The sequence below is a fragment of the Trachypithecus francoisi genome, unplaced genomic scaffold (genome assembly GCF_009764315.1).
Source record: "Trachypithecus francoisi isolate TF-2019V2 unplaced genomic scaffold, Tfra_2.0 Lachesis_group0, whole genome shotgun sequence".
Taxonomy (NCBI): Eukaryota; Metazoa; Chordata; class Mammalia; order Primates; family Cercopithecidae; genus Trachypithecus; species Trachypithecus francoisi.
Genome location: NW_022681453.1, coordinates 88,881,215 through 88,895,031, shown reverse-complemented (window position 1 = coordinate 88,895,031; position 13,817 = coordinate 88,881,215). Strand labels below are relative to the sequence as shown.

Genomic DNA, 13,817 nt, shown 5'->3' with positions numbered 1-13,817 from the left:
GTCATGTGATCATGAAAACAATATGTTTCTTTAAAATTTTGTTCAAAGCAATAGTACATACATATAGAACAAATAGTAACATCCTCCACAATTATAACAAAAACATATAACATATAACCATTATAATCATTAGGAAAATCAGCAGAATATTAAAGATAATATTATGAGGGTATCTTCAATTTGAAAATCTCATTTTGAAAGAAACTTTTAACAATATTTAGGTCATAGAAACAACTATTATATCCCCCCAAATATAGCAGATGAGAGAGGCCACAGAGTTCATTTAATGCAATGAGGAAACAGGTCAGAGATGTTAACAAACTAATAAGTAATATAGTTAATTGGTGGTTAAATTCTGTTTTGTTACACTGAATAGAATGTAACAATTCAACAGATGCCCCTGAATCTTAATTATGAAATGCATAACATATAGCACATTAAGAATACTCAGGCCGGGCGCGGTGGCTCAAGCCTGTAATCCTAGCACTTTGGGAGGCCAAGGCGGGCGGATCACGAGGTCAGGAGATCCGGTGAAATCCCATCTCTATAAAAAAATATATAAGAAAATTAGCCGGGCGTGGTGGCAGGCGCCTGTAATCCCAGCTACTTGGGAGGCTGAGGCAGGAGAATGGCATGAAACCGGGGGGGCGGGGGCACAGAGCTTGCAGTGAGCCGAGATCGCGCCACTGCACTCCAGCCTGGGACACAGAGCAAGACTCCGTCTCAAAAAAAAAAAAAAAAAGAATACTTAGAAAATGTTAGGCTATTTCAACTGTACAACAGCAAAACTTTTGGCTTATTTATACATTCTATTTTTAGAACCTTTTTTCATGTAACATAAAACCTTTCTGAATATATTAATGTGTTAAGTGTTTTATAACCTGGTGCTACATATTACACGTTACTTAAAGCATTATCTATAGAATTGCTGTATCACTTTTACCACTGCCCAAATACAGTCCAATACAGTAGGCAGTGGTTACAGGGCAAAGATGAAACTACCAGATGCTATAGGAAAAAAAAACGTTCTTTTCTAAATAAAGATAAATATCATTGACATTTATATTTTCAGATTCACTGCACTAATTACGTTATTGTTAAGAGCAGTTTCTTCAAAAACAAAAACAGCCCTTCGAAGAATGGCAGTTGAAATGCTTTAAAAAATCTGGCAAAACATAATGAAAGGCATCACCTTCTATTTAATAATTTCTTCACACACATTTTTAAATGTACCTTCACATTAGCTTCTTTCAAACTGATGACTTTATCTAAATCTGGTTTGGCCGCATTGGCATTGCCAATAAGCAGGTAGAAGGTAGCTCGTAGTAGTAATGCTTCTGCCATGTATTTGCCTTCAGCATCTATTTCTTTTGAGCATTCACTTATGATTTTATCGTAGTTTTCTTCTTCCATATACTGTTTGGCCTTTAAATATCCAGAACTGAAAATAAAAACAAACATAGGAAATTATTTACTAAGAAAAAATTAAATGTGCCCGGGTTTGGTGGCTCACGCCTGTAATCTCAGCACTTTAGGAGGCCGAGGTGAGCGGATCATTGAGGTCAGGCGTTCAAGACCAGCCTGGCCAAAATGGTGAAACCCGTTTCTACTAAAAATACAAAAATTAGCTGGGCATGGTGGCGTGTGCCTGTAATCCCAGCTACTCTGGAGGCTGAGGCAGGAGAATTGCTTGAGCACCTGGGAGGCGGAGGTTGCAGTGAGCCGAGATGGTGCCACTGCACTCCAGCCTGGGTGACACAGCGAGACTCCATCTCAAAAAAAAAGAAAGAAACAAAAGAAAACAAAGAAAAGAAAAAAAAAGAAAAGAAAGAAAAAAAATTAAATGTTAAAACATGCTATATTTAGCACACCTGAGTACATTAAGCAACTGTCTATTTCCCCTTAACAAGATAATCAGCCAGTGTGGGATGGAGCTGGGGTGGGGAAAGGGCGGTGCGGTTAAACAGATTAGGATTTTTTATGTAGATGGGGATTTTCTTGAAACCTTGGACAAGGAGTTTTAAAAAGGAAGCAGCACGGTCCTGAGTAATACCTCAGCTTAGACATTTAGATACTGAAAAGATGAGCTAATGAAAGAGAGACTGATATGCAATATGGGTAAGGATCCTGTCTTATTCACCTTCATATCTGATGCACATCAACGGTATTCAACAGGTGTTTAATGGTTAACAGAAGAAACAGGGAAATAGGAAATAAGTGAGTTTAGAGTCACAGAAGCTAAGGCAAGAGGTGTGAGCAGACCTAGAATTAATAACTGAACTTATTAAAGAAGCGAATTTAAAGGAAGACTCTTCCATCAATTAATACTTTAAAAAACAGCCTTCTCTATGTTTTAAAGAGCAGTGAACACAGTATCTCTTATTATTCTTCTAAGATGATGACTTTTATGGAGATGCTTGTAGATGTAATCTTTTTAACTGAAATTTCTACTAGGTGTCATGAGGTACATGAGATATCTTCCAAACATAAGGCATTGTAAATTAAAGTACATTTTCTTATTTCAGTTGTTATATCTGTATAGAGAAAACTGGCAAATGACTTAAAAGTTACGTCAGGCCAGACGCGGTGGCTCATGCCTGTAATCCCAGTAGTCTGGAAGGCTGACGTGGGAGGATCACCTGAGCCCAGGAGTTCAAGACCAGCCAGGGCAACATGGCAAGACCCCATCTTCATAATTAAAAACAAAAAAAAATTAGCCAGCCACGGTGGTGTGCACCTAGAGTCCCAGCTACTCAAGAGGTTGAGGCGAGAGGATAGCTTGATTCCAGGAGTTGGAAGCTGCAGTGAGCTATGATCGCACCACTGTAGTACAGCCTGAGTGACCCCCTCTCTCTCCTTTTTGTTTTTTGAGACAGAGTCTTGCTCTGTTCCCCAGACTGGAGTACAGTGGCATGATCTCAGCTCACTTCAACCTCTGCCACTGGGACTCAACCCATCCTCCCACCTCAGCCTCCCCAGTGCTGAGACTATAGGTGGACACCACCATGCCAAGCTAATTTTTGTTAAGTCTTCTGTAGACAGGGCTTCTCCATGTTGCCCAGGCTAGTCTCAAACTCCTGGGCTCAAGCAATCTGCCCACCTCAGCCTCTCAAAGTGTTGGGATTACAGGCATGAACCACCATGCCTGGCCTGACCCTGTATCTTAAAAAAATAAATAAAAAAAGTTATGTCAGTGAAAAATCTTATAAGCTCTATCCTAACCTCTCCTGTAATTACATTCAAATGTTGCATACATTCTAGTTTTGTTTCTCAGGTCACCAGGCTAAGAAAACACAAACAGGCCAGGTGCAGTGGCTCACACCTGTAATTCCAACACTTTGGGAGGCCAAGGTGGGCGGATCACCTGAGGTCGGGAGTTCGAGACCAGTCTGGCCAACATGGTGAAACTCCGTCTCCACTAAAAATACAAAAATTAGTTGGCATCGTGGCGTGTGCCTGTAATCCCAGATACTAGGGAAGCTGAGGCGGGAGAATCGCTTGATCCCAGGAGACAGAGGCTGCAGTGAGCCAAGACTGTGCCACCACCGCACTCCAGCCTAGGCGAAAGAGACTCCATATCAAGTAAAAAAAAAAGAGAGAAAAGAAAGAAAACACAAACAATGATTTAAATCAGATTAAAAGTAATGTCACTTACTGAAGAACATAAGTGCTACTTATTTATAAGGATGATTTCTACACCTCGCAATAACTTCGTAAGGTAAATATTACTAGCTCCATTTAAAGGATGATAAAGCTAACGCTCAGAGTAAAATGGCATTTAAAACTTAGGTCCAATTCCAGTTAGTGTGCTGATGATAGCTAGCTACATCCTACCATCTCTCAATAAAGCTTTTAGAATAATGGTATTAAATTCATTATAGTTTTTCTGGGACAAGGACTACTTCCTAACCAGAAGAAGAAATTGTTGGCATAACAGTCACAAGAGCTAATATGACATCTTAAACATTTACTTCCCAACTACAATCTTCTCAAAGATTGTGTATCAATGAACTAAAATTTGTACACTGCAGTATAATTATGCATAGTATCTTCTCTTAAAAGGTCACCAACAATGGTAGAAAAATTGGAAGATAAAAATCAAAAGCAATTTGTTTCTTCAAACCCTGCAATATGCTGCAGATGCAAAACCCAGTTATGCTCAGCTACTAGAACAGTATTTCCTTTTCTTCCTAACTCATTACAAAATATCATGTTGATAATAATAATGTACCTTCTCTCAGGGAGGAGGGCTACCCTTGACAGAAAAATACAAGTATTGACAACTATGAATGGAATAAAGCAGGCTAGATGGCTTATACGACATTATATCACTAGGTGTCCAGCTAGAAACATAGTATCCTGTACTTTTCAGCTCTCTACAGACCCCAACAGGAAGCCCTCCAAAACAGGCATCTTCCTAGATAAGCAGAAAAAACCTTGAAAAAACTCACTCTTTGGACATCCCTAAAAGTATCTCAGTTTACAAATTAAAAACTTCCCTGCACTAGAACATCTGCATGTTGAGCTATACAATAATTTTCAAGTTATTGCCTCTATTCAAACACAGTCAGTCACTGGATTCAATGGGAGTCCTCTTGAGAAGATCACACAGGAACTTGAGTAAAAGCAGGGCAGACTCCTGGCAGTAAAACCTTGAGTCACCAGAGAAGTAACAGACATATGCTAGAAAGAAAAGTGTTTTTATAATAATAATAATATTATATAATTTTAAATTATATTTCTGTCTATCTCTATCTGTAGATAGAGAGCTGCTGTTGTGACATGGCTCAGAACCCATCTGGGCCCTAAGGAATATTCAAAGCCACCAGAACACCACTAAGCAGACACTATGCTTGATATACTTACTTTTCTTTCACTTCTAAAGCCTCCCCTTCCTTGTCTTTATCTTCATCAGACTTCTCTCCTTTAAGCATGGGCTGGGAAATGATATCATCCGTGAAAGAACTGAAGTAAGATTTGATAAACTGTGGAGATGGCATCAGAGGTTCACGATTCTGAAATTTAGTCATGTTCAAAGACATCAGAATGGGAAATACTAACCAAAAAAGCAGGTACATTGTAGAACACTAAGAATAACTGTCATAAAAATTGGATTTTCATTTTTCAAATAACTAAAATTAAGCTCCAAGCCACAGAACAAAAGACAGTGGAAAAGGTGAAGCTGCCAGTCCCAGCTGGTCAAAGCAGGTTTTAAACAAGAGCCTTTTCCCTCTACAAAGATGTAAGACCACATCTTACACAGGTGCTGAAAATGTTAAGTCCATTTACCTTGGGCTTTCATCTAAAGATCTTTATTACAGGTAAGTGCCACTGAAAACCATACTGAAATCACATTTCCTGTTTTGATTATTTATTTGAGGCATAGCAACCTAATTCACAATTATGGGAGTATTTTGTTCCTCCCGAAACACAATTATCATTATAAAGTTTTAAATGAAATGGGACCACCACACCCAAAGGGCTCTCATAATGTATTTTGCATCCTTTATCTACACAATTCAGCCCAAAGAGTTTAATGGAAACACAGAATTTTACATTGTATGTGTAACAAATATCATTACTGTTATTTTGGTAATGTCTTCATATTCGAAGTAAGAAAAAAAGGAATTGGCTTTGTAAGTAAATTATCTAATCTAGGATAGATCAATGAGGGATCCAAAGAGAACTAAAAAGGAAACCTAAGAGAAAACCCACACTGATCTGTGGGCACTCTCTGGGGAGAGATTCAATTTGTTTTAATTTAGGATAATAAAATATTTTAAGTCAAATGGTCATCTATCAAGTGATATATATGCCTAACTTTAGTACTTTATACTAAAGACACTCTGAGAAGAAATACATAGTGGCAATCATTTACCATTTTAGGGGAAAAGCTTAAATAGAAATTTAAACAGCACTTACCTGAAGCTAGATAAATCACTAATGTTTTTTAGTTTCCTATTTCAGCTTAGAAAAGAAGCTATCACCTCCCTGCCTTCTATACAGAGTTATAAATTTAAAGTGAAAATAAACTGTTACAAGAAAGGGATTTAAGTATCAAAGGAACACGATACAAATTCTAGTTCTGCCACTTATTAGCTATGTGATATTATGTATGTAATTAAACTTCTAGTATCAGTGTTCTCATCTCTAAAATGGCAATAGAAATACTTGCCTTATTTATCTTATACAGTTGTTATAAAAAATCAAAACAATAATATAGAAGGTATTATGTGATTTACAAAGTGACAAACAGATTAGAAAATGTGGAAACTGATCTGTAACCTATGTAAATACACATTATTTTCTATTTTCTTACCATCCTGCAATCCAACCAGTCTAATTACTCCACACTATGTATAAGGAAACTAGACTCCTTCGAGGTTCAATTTATGGACCCTACCATGGTGTTTTACAAAGTGATTTCGAGAAACACTAGTCTTATGAGATGCTCAAGGGAAAAAAAAATTCATAGTTTAAAAAGACTGGGGCCAGGCGCAGTGGCTCACGTCTGTAATTCTAGCACTTTGGGAGGCTGAGGAAGGTGAACTGCTTGAGCTCAGGAGTTTGAGACCAGCCTGGGTAACATGGTGAAACCCTGTCTCTACTAAAGTACAAAAAATTAGCCAGGCGTAGTGGTGCATGCCTGTAGTCCAGCTACATGGGAGGCTGAGGCATGAGAATTGCTTGAACCTGGGAGGCAGAGGTTGCAGTGAGTCAAGGTAACAACTGCAGTCCAGCCTGGGCGACAAAGAAAGAAAAAAAAGAGAGAGAGAGAGAGAGAGAAACTGGGAATCACTTCAGCTATACCCCTCTTAAGAGATTCATGACACGCCTTAGTAGATTATTAAAGTCCTGCAGTGAAGAAACTTGTTTTAAGTGTTTCACTCAGCTAACATCCAGAGATGTAAAATTAAAAATACAGATTACTAAAACCAATTCAAGAAAAAAGCAAGCAAGCTATTATTAAAGGAAAAAGAAACAATTACCTGGCTATTACTGGGATTTAACAATGAATCTCCAGTGATGTTTACTGATGCAAAGAGAGTATGTAAGTACTCTCTTTACTTACATCTCACCTTGGGCACTTAACTATAGCATGCCTTTTATACATAGTAACAGTCAGTCTCTCTCACTACATTTTAATTCTATAAGGGCAAAGGCCATGTCTTTGAACCCATCCCTCCAAAATGCCAAACATGTAGCTTTGTTTAATAAGTGATCGTTGAATTAAACTACCTGTTAATAATAGTCTAATGCCAACTTACACAGTATATCTTTAAAAACTTAATAATATAGAAAAATATTTTTCTGTAAAGGGCCACATAGTAAATATTTTAGGCTTTGGAGTCTATACAGTCTGTCACAACCACTCAACTCTGCTGTTGTATCTCAAAGGCAGCTGAAAACAACATGTGACTGAACATTTATAAAAACAGGTAGCAGACTGGATTTGGCCTATGGGCCACAGTGTGGCAATCCCTAACAGAGATGAATTCCAATACTCTCCAGGTAGAGTACTGGATAGAGCATATATTCTTACTGAAGAAGGACAAGCCATAAAAGCCCAAGATAATAGGAAGAAGAAATATAACCCAGTTCTAATTGCAGTTGTTGCCATTACCACTATGCCTAAGCTTAAGTAGCATAAACGTAGAAAATACCCCTCACAATGTACATAGTACTCCCTCTATTCCCCAAATCAGATAAATTTACCTTATATTTTTCTTTGGCTTTCTCTTTTCCAAGGAGTTTAAGAACTTTATCGGCTAAAAGCATGCTTTGTTGATTTTGGAACCCTTCTAATATACACACAGCAGTGACATCTAGAAATGATGAAAACCACAACAGTAAATATAAAATTACTGCAAAGATGGTCAGCAGCATCAAATGGGTACAATGTAACTACAGAAAGCCAAACTAAATTCATGACCAAATGGGACTGTTTCATTTCCAATTGACTGATTCTTAATACCTAACTTTATATTCTCTATGACCAAACTGAAAGCTCAGAAAGTCACTCCACTTCTCTGGGGTTTGCTTTCTTTACCTGTGAAATGAAAGGGGCTATGCTGCATGATTTCTGGTGTTTCTCACCACTCTAACATTCTATATATAGCAAATAAAACAAGGAATCCAGGAATATTCTCTTCTGGCTAGCAACTCTAAGGCATATCAACATAGTGTGGCTCTCTCACGTCTGGTGTTTTTTATAGGCCTCAGAGTTATTCCTTGTCTCCAAAGCCATCTTGCCACAGAGCTCTCAAATAAATCTGCCTCCATACCTTTTCATCTGGTTATGTCACAGCTCAAGACGCACGCAGTGGTTTGAAATTCAAAAGATAAGTGGTTCCTTAATCTCTCAGTCTTTCATTCAAAGCACTCAAACAATGACGTCTCTTCTCTTTCTGAATTAAATTTCTTGTAATTCCACATCCTTGCTCCACCAAACAAGTCAATCTGCTGTTATATTCCCCTGATAACCATGGCTAGTGCCAATGTCAATGTCTTTTTTCCCCATCCTGTTTCTTCTACGTGACACTTCAATCAACCTCCTCTCTACCAGTTATTATGTTAGCAACTTCAAGGTCTGGTTCAAAACTCAGGATTCCCTTTTCTAAAACAATACTCTTTCCACATACTACCAAAGTATGTGCCACCACAAAAACCTCAAATTTTGCTAAAATGTTCTCTAAAATACCCTCATTTGGGAATCTATACTTTTCTTTTCAGAAAGGGGCCTTTTCCTTTTACTGATGCTTTTAAAGCAGACTTAAATATGAAATGGAAAGAACTTTTAGACTGTAGAAAATTATACTTTGGTTTTGCTTCATGTCACCTAGAAGAATGTACTTCAAAGGCCAGAGGTATACTGTAATTGCAGCTTGGGAAGCAGAGAAATGACCAATCAGAGATCACAGAATATTTATGGCATTTACTGAGAATGACAAATTCACTCTGATGCTTTGTACCAACTACATCATTTCCAGTTAGGTGTAAATTAGGTATAAAACAATTTCCAATTGGGTATAAAATAATGTTTGAAAATGCCGAGGGCAAAAAACAACGTTTTCTTTAATGATTCATCTCAAAGCTATGTTTATACATATTATACATATGTTTATAATATGTATAAACATAGCTCTCAAAGCTGTATTTATACCTATTAAATGAAATATGTAGAACCTTAGAAACACTATCACTTGCTAAAACCTCTTTTCTGATTTCTTTATTCAGAGAATTATACTAATGCTGATGAGCTGCTAAGTTTAAAATGTGTAGTATATAAACTCGTAATCTTAATACTCATTTAATTCCATAGTTGAGAACAGAGACAATACTTAAGTATCAGCAATCTTAATTTAAACTAGAAGACACAGTCTTAATTGCAAAGGAATCCAACTTCTAAAAACAACTGATTCTTACACTCACAAGGCACAGTTTCATATACATTTACCAATGACTACAAAATCTTAAGTAATTTTCATATGTAAACACAAAATGACCCTCACCTTCTAAACATTCCTTCTTATTGTCTAGCTTCTCATGGGCTTTTGCACGTCTAAAGAGAGCTTTCACATATTTGGGATTAAGTTCAACAGCCTTTGTACAATCTTGTGCCACTTCTTTCCATTTTTGCTGGAATTGAAAGTATTCAAAAAAAAAATCACACTGAAGAAAGTACTGTTCAATAGAAATCAGTTCAAACTTAGTAGGCTGAGTATTAAAAGTCCTAGAATAAAAAAGTATTCCTAATAGAAACAAAGAGTTAACATCTGCAATACATTACAAAAGCACATATCAATATCAAAAAGTTAAAGAAATAGCCTCAAACTGTTGAGGAGAATAGAGTCACCAGAAACTTCCTATACTATCTAATTTTATAAAATCTGAAATATACTTAACTTTGGAGTATATCTGCAGTCAGCAAAACTACAGAATTTGTTCTTTAAAAAGTTTTGCAATTAATGGAAATAAAAACAACATCCCACAATTTTGAAACAACTTCAAAAAATACATTAGGTTTATTTAAGTAGCATTAACTGAAAATTTAAGCAAATAAAGAGAAACAAAAGGAACAGAAGAAACAACCTACAGTACATACCAACTGTTCAAAGGCAGCAGCTCTGTTTTGATAAAATGTAGAAAGGTCGACATTCTTCTCTGTAGGGCACAAGCTAATAGCCTCAGTATAGCACTGAATAGCTTGTTCATATTTTCCTGCTTTAAAATATTTATTGCCTTTATTCTTGGCTGCTTGGGCTCTATCAAGAGAGTTCTGAAATGAAAAGAAACAATTTATCAAACACTAATCAACATTCACAGACTCCGACCACAGTAATTAAACAATAAACTGATAAAAACAGGAAGACAGAATGACCGTTTATAATGTAAGTTGCTTCATACAAATATCTTCACGGACTAGATTCTAACTAGTAGGACTGTTGAGTCAAAAAGCACATTGTGGCCAGGCATGGTGGCTCATGCCTATAATCTCAACACTTTGGGAGGCTGAGGCGGGCAGATCACTTGAGGCTAGGAGTTTGAGACTGGCCTGGACAACGTGGCAGAACCCTGTCTCTACGAAAAATACAAAAAATAGTTGGGTATGGTGGCACACGCCTGCAGTCCCAGCTACTCGGGTGGCTGAGGCTTGAGAACTGCTTGAACCCAGGAGGTGGAGGCTACAATGAGCCGAGATCACACCACTGCACTCCAGCCTTGGTGACAGACTGAGACTATGTCTCTGCCCACCCACCCCTCCCCCCAAAAAAGCATGAGAGGTGCCCGGCTATATTGCCCAGGCTAGTCTCAAATTGCTAGGCTCAAGCAATCACCTTACCTCCATGTTCTGGGCAGATGGGATTACAGGTGCACACCACCATGCCCAGCTAAAAGACACACACACACACACAGATATACATATATACTTCTTTTTCCTCTCTCTCTGTCGCCCAGGCTGGAGTGCAGAGGCACAATCTTGGCTCGCTGCAACCTCCACCTCCTAAGTTCAAGTGATTCTCCTGCCTCAGCTTCCCAAGTAGCTGTGGCTACCGGCGCGCACCACCACATCTGGTTAATTTTTTTATTTTTAGTAGAGCTGGGGTTTTGCCAGGTTGCCCAGGCTGGAGGTTTTTAATTTGTGTGCTATATGTTTTTAATTTCAAAAACACTCAGACTTTTTCAAAAAGGCTGTAGAACTTTAAAGTTTTTAAAGGATTTAAAGTGTGCAAAGGATTTCTAGGAAGCTCTAAGTATCTAAGCTCAGAATATTACATAGCTACTTTAAGTTAGCTAGTGTCAACCAGAATGTATATTTTAAAACTGATGTGGGGGGATGAAAGGAACCAAGACAAGCACATATAAATTAACAGATGAACTTAAAATCTTCCATTTGTCAGTAGACTTAATTATCTTCCAAAAGCTTTGAAACGTAAGCTTAATTTCAAGGATACACCATGTTTCAGGACTATGAAAACGTGCCAGGACTAAGAGAGACTGCTACAGGACTGACAGAGAAACACCCACAAAACACCCACAATAAGCAAAACTAGGAATCCCTTATGTAGCTGTAGGCTCTAGGGGGCAATCATCAGGGTGATTGCTAGAAAACTTGCATTTGAGACAACCTCAACAATCCTCCCACTCCACTGGAGGAAGGAGAAATCACAATAGAGTAGGGCTGTGTCATTCAGGAGTGAGGATCTTCTACAAGAGAGACAAGTGGCCGGGTACCATGGCACACACCTATAGTTTCAGATACTCGGGATGCCAAGGCAGAATTGCTTGAGCCCAGGAATTTGAGATTAGCCTGAACAACACTGAGACATTGAGACCAGACCCTCTTTAAAGAGACAAGTGACAGTGACAGGGCATACCATACCTTGCCTCTGTTTTTAAAAAGACCACACTATCAAGAATTGCTAACAATAAGGGAAAACCAACCCATACAAAAAGAGGCCCCCAACTCAAATACAAAAGCAGTATCTGAGAAAGCAGGATAAGCCAAGCAAACAAAAAATTTAGTTTCAAAAAAATGAGAGGCTATCTTGCCATCATTAAAAAAAGGTTCCTTTTAAAGAGCACCAATTAGAAATTCTGAAAATGAAAAAACTTTATTACAATTAATTCAGCAGATTGGCTATATATTAAAGGAGAAAGCTGAGGAGCGAATTAACAAGTAGAGAATGGGGGAAACCTGACAGAATGCCATGGAAAGAGAGGATAGGGAGATGGGAAGTTTGGAGAAATGAAATGACACAAAGTATAAATCCAGAAGTTCCATCATTTGCCTACCTGGAGTTATAAAACGAAAGGCATAGGAAAAAAAAAAAAAATCTAAGGAATCAGAGAAATTCTTGGAGTTGAAGAAAAATGACATGCATTTTTAGACATTATGGTGAAATTTCACAACAAAAATCTTGAAAGTATTTAAAAAGAAAAACAATCCAGTGCCAGACTGTCACCAACATTTAGTACTAAAAACCAATTAAGTAACAATTTCAAAATTCTAAAGCAAGATTATTTTGTAACTAAAGTCTTATACCTAGCTAAACTAACATTTGAGATTGAACACAAGAAAAGAAATAGAAATGTACAGCTTCCTTACTACTAAAAATAAACCCCAAATAGGGAAATGACCAACACAACAAAAAGCAGAAAGGAAGGAAAAATAAGAAACAAAAAAGCAGAGTAAACATGGCAGTAATCGCTAAACATGTAAATAGTAACGATAAATGTGAGTAGTTTAGATCCCTGCATTAAAAGACTTTCGAATTGTTTAAAACCAAAACTAACTACCTGCTGCCTATAAGGCATGATGTAAAACCAAATGACATACTAAGGCCAAACAATTTTTTTTTTTTTTAAAAAAGGAAATGTAAAAAGTTGTGGAAGGTGAATACCAAACAACAAAAATTTTAAAAAAGGCAATATAGACAAAATACCATTCAAAAGCATCAGATGATGTCCAGATAGTTTTACTGATAAAAGGTTCAATCTGCCAAAAAAGGCACAACAATCATGAATCTTCAGGTATCTAATAAAGGTTTAAAATATACTCAATCGGCTGGGCACGGGGGCTCATGCCTTTGGGAGGCCGAGGCGGGTAGATTACCTCAGGTCAGGAGTTCAAGACCAGCCTGGCCAACATGGTGAAAACCCATCTCTAAAAAAATAGAAAAATCAGCTGGGATGGTGGCAGGCACCTGTAGTCCCAGCTACTCAGGAGGCTGAGGCAGGAGAATCACTTGAACCCAGGAGGCAGAGGTTGCAGTGAGCCAAGATCACACCACTGCACGCCAGCCTGGGGGACAGAATGTGACTCCATCTTAAAAAAAAAAAGAAACAAAGGAAACAGACTCAAGTATCACTGTCTCATGCACCACTGGCTCCAAGACAACAGGTCATTAAAGTGAAAGACAAACAGAACAGTATAATTACATTTTTTCTTTTTGCCAAGCAAGTACAATTGAATTTTAGTTGATGTGATTCTACTATACAATAACCAACAGTGTAGTCTTTATCCTGAAGGACCATACTGGAGACCAGTGTAGGAAACAAACAACTGTCATTCTCGCAAAAGAACTATTACTGACAGAAACACTAAAATCCCATTATGAAAATGTACAGTTATATTCAACATAACAATGTTTTAGTCAATGACAGGCTGAATATACAATGGTGGTCCCATAAGATTATAATGGAGCTGAAAAATTCCTACTGCCTAGTGATGTCACAGCCATTGTAATGCACTCCTTATGTGTCTGTGGTGCTGCTGATGTAAACAAACCTACTACAATGCTAGATGTATAAAA

At 37.6% G+C, this 13,817-nt stretch overlaps 1 protein-coding gene across 1 annotated transcript in view; it reads right to left on the bottom strand.

Annotated features, from left to right (window-relative positions):
- TOMM70 (translocase of outer mitochondrial membrane 70) overlaps positions 1-13,817 on the bottom strand; it is a 38,901-nt gene that overhangs the window by 13,642 nt on the left and 11,442 nt on the right. The window contains exons 2-6 of the mRNA XM_033211477.1: positions 10,106-10,279; positions 9,513-9,639; positions 7,717-7,826; positions 4,867-5,015; positions 1,234-1,441 (exon numbers count right to left, since the gene is read on the bottom strand). Coding sequence (XP_033067368.1) covers positions 1,234-1,441; positions 4,867-5,015; positions 7,717-7,826; positions 9,513-9,639; positions 10,106-10,279 — 768 coding nt within the window. The remainder of the gene's footprint in view (positions 1-1,233; positions 1,442-4,866; positions 5,016-7,716; positions 7,827-9,512; positions 9,640-10,105; positions 10,280-13,817) is intronic.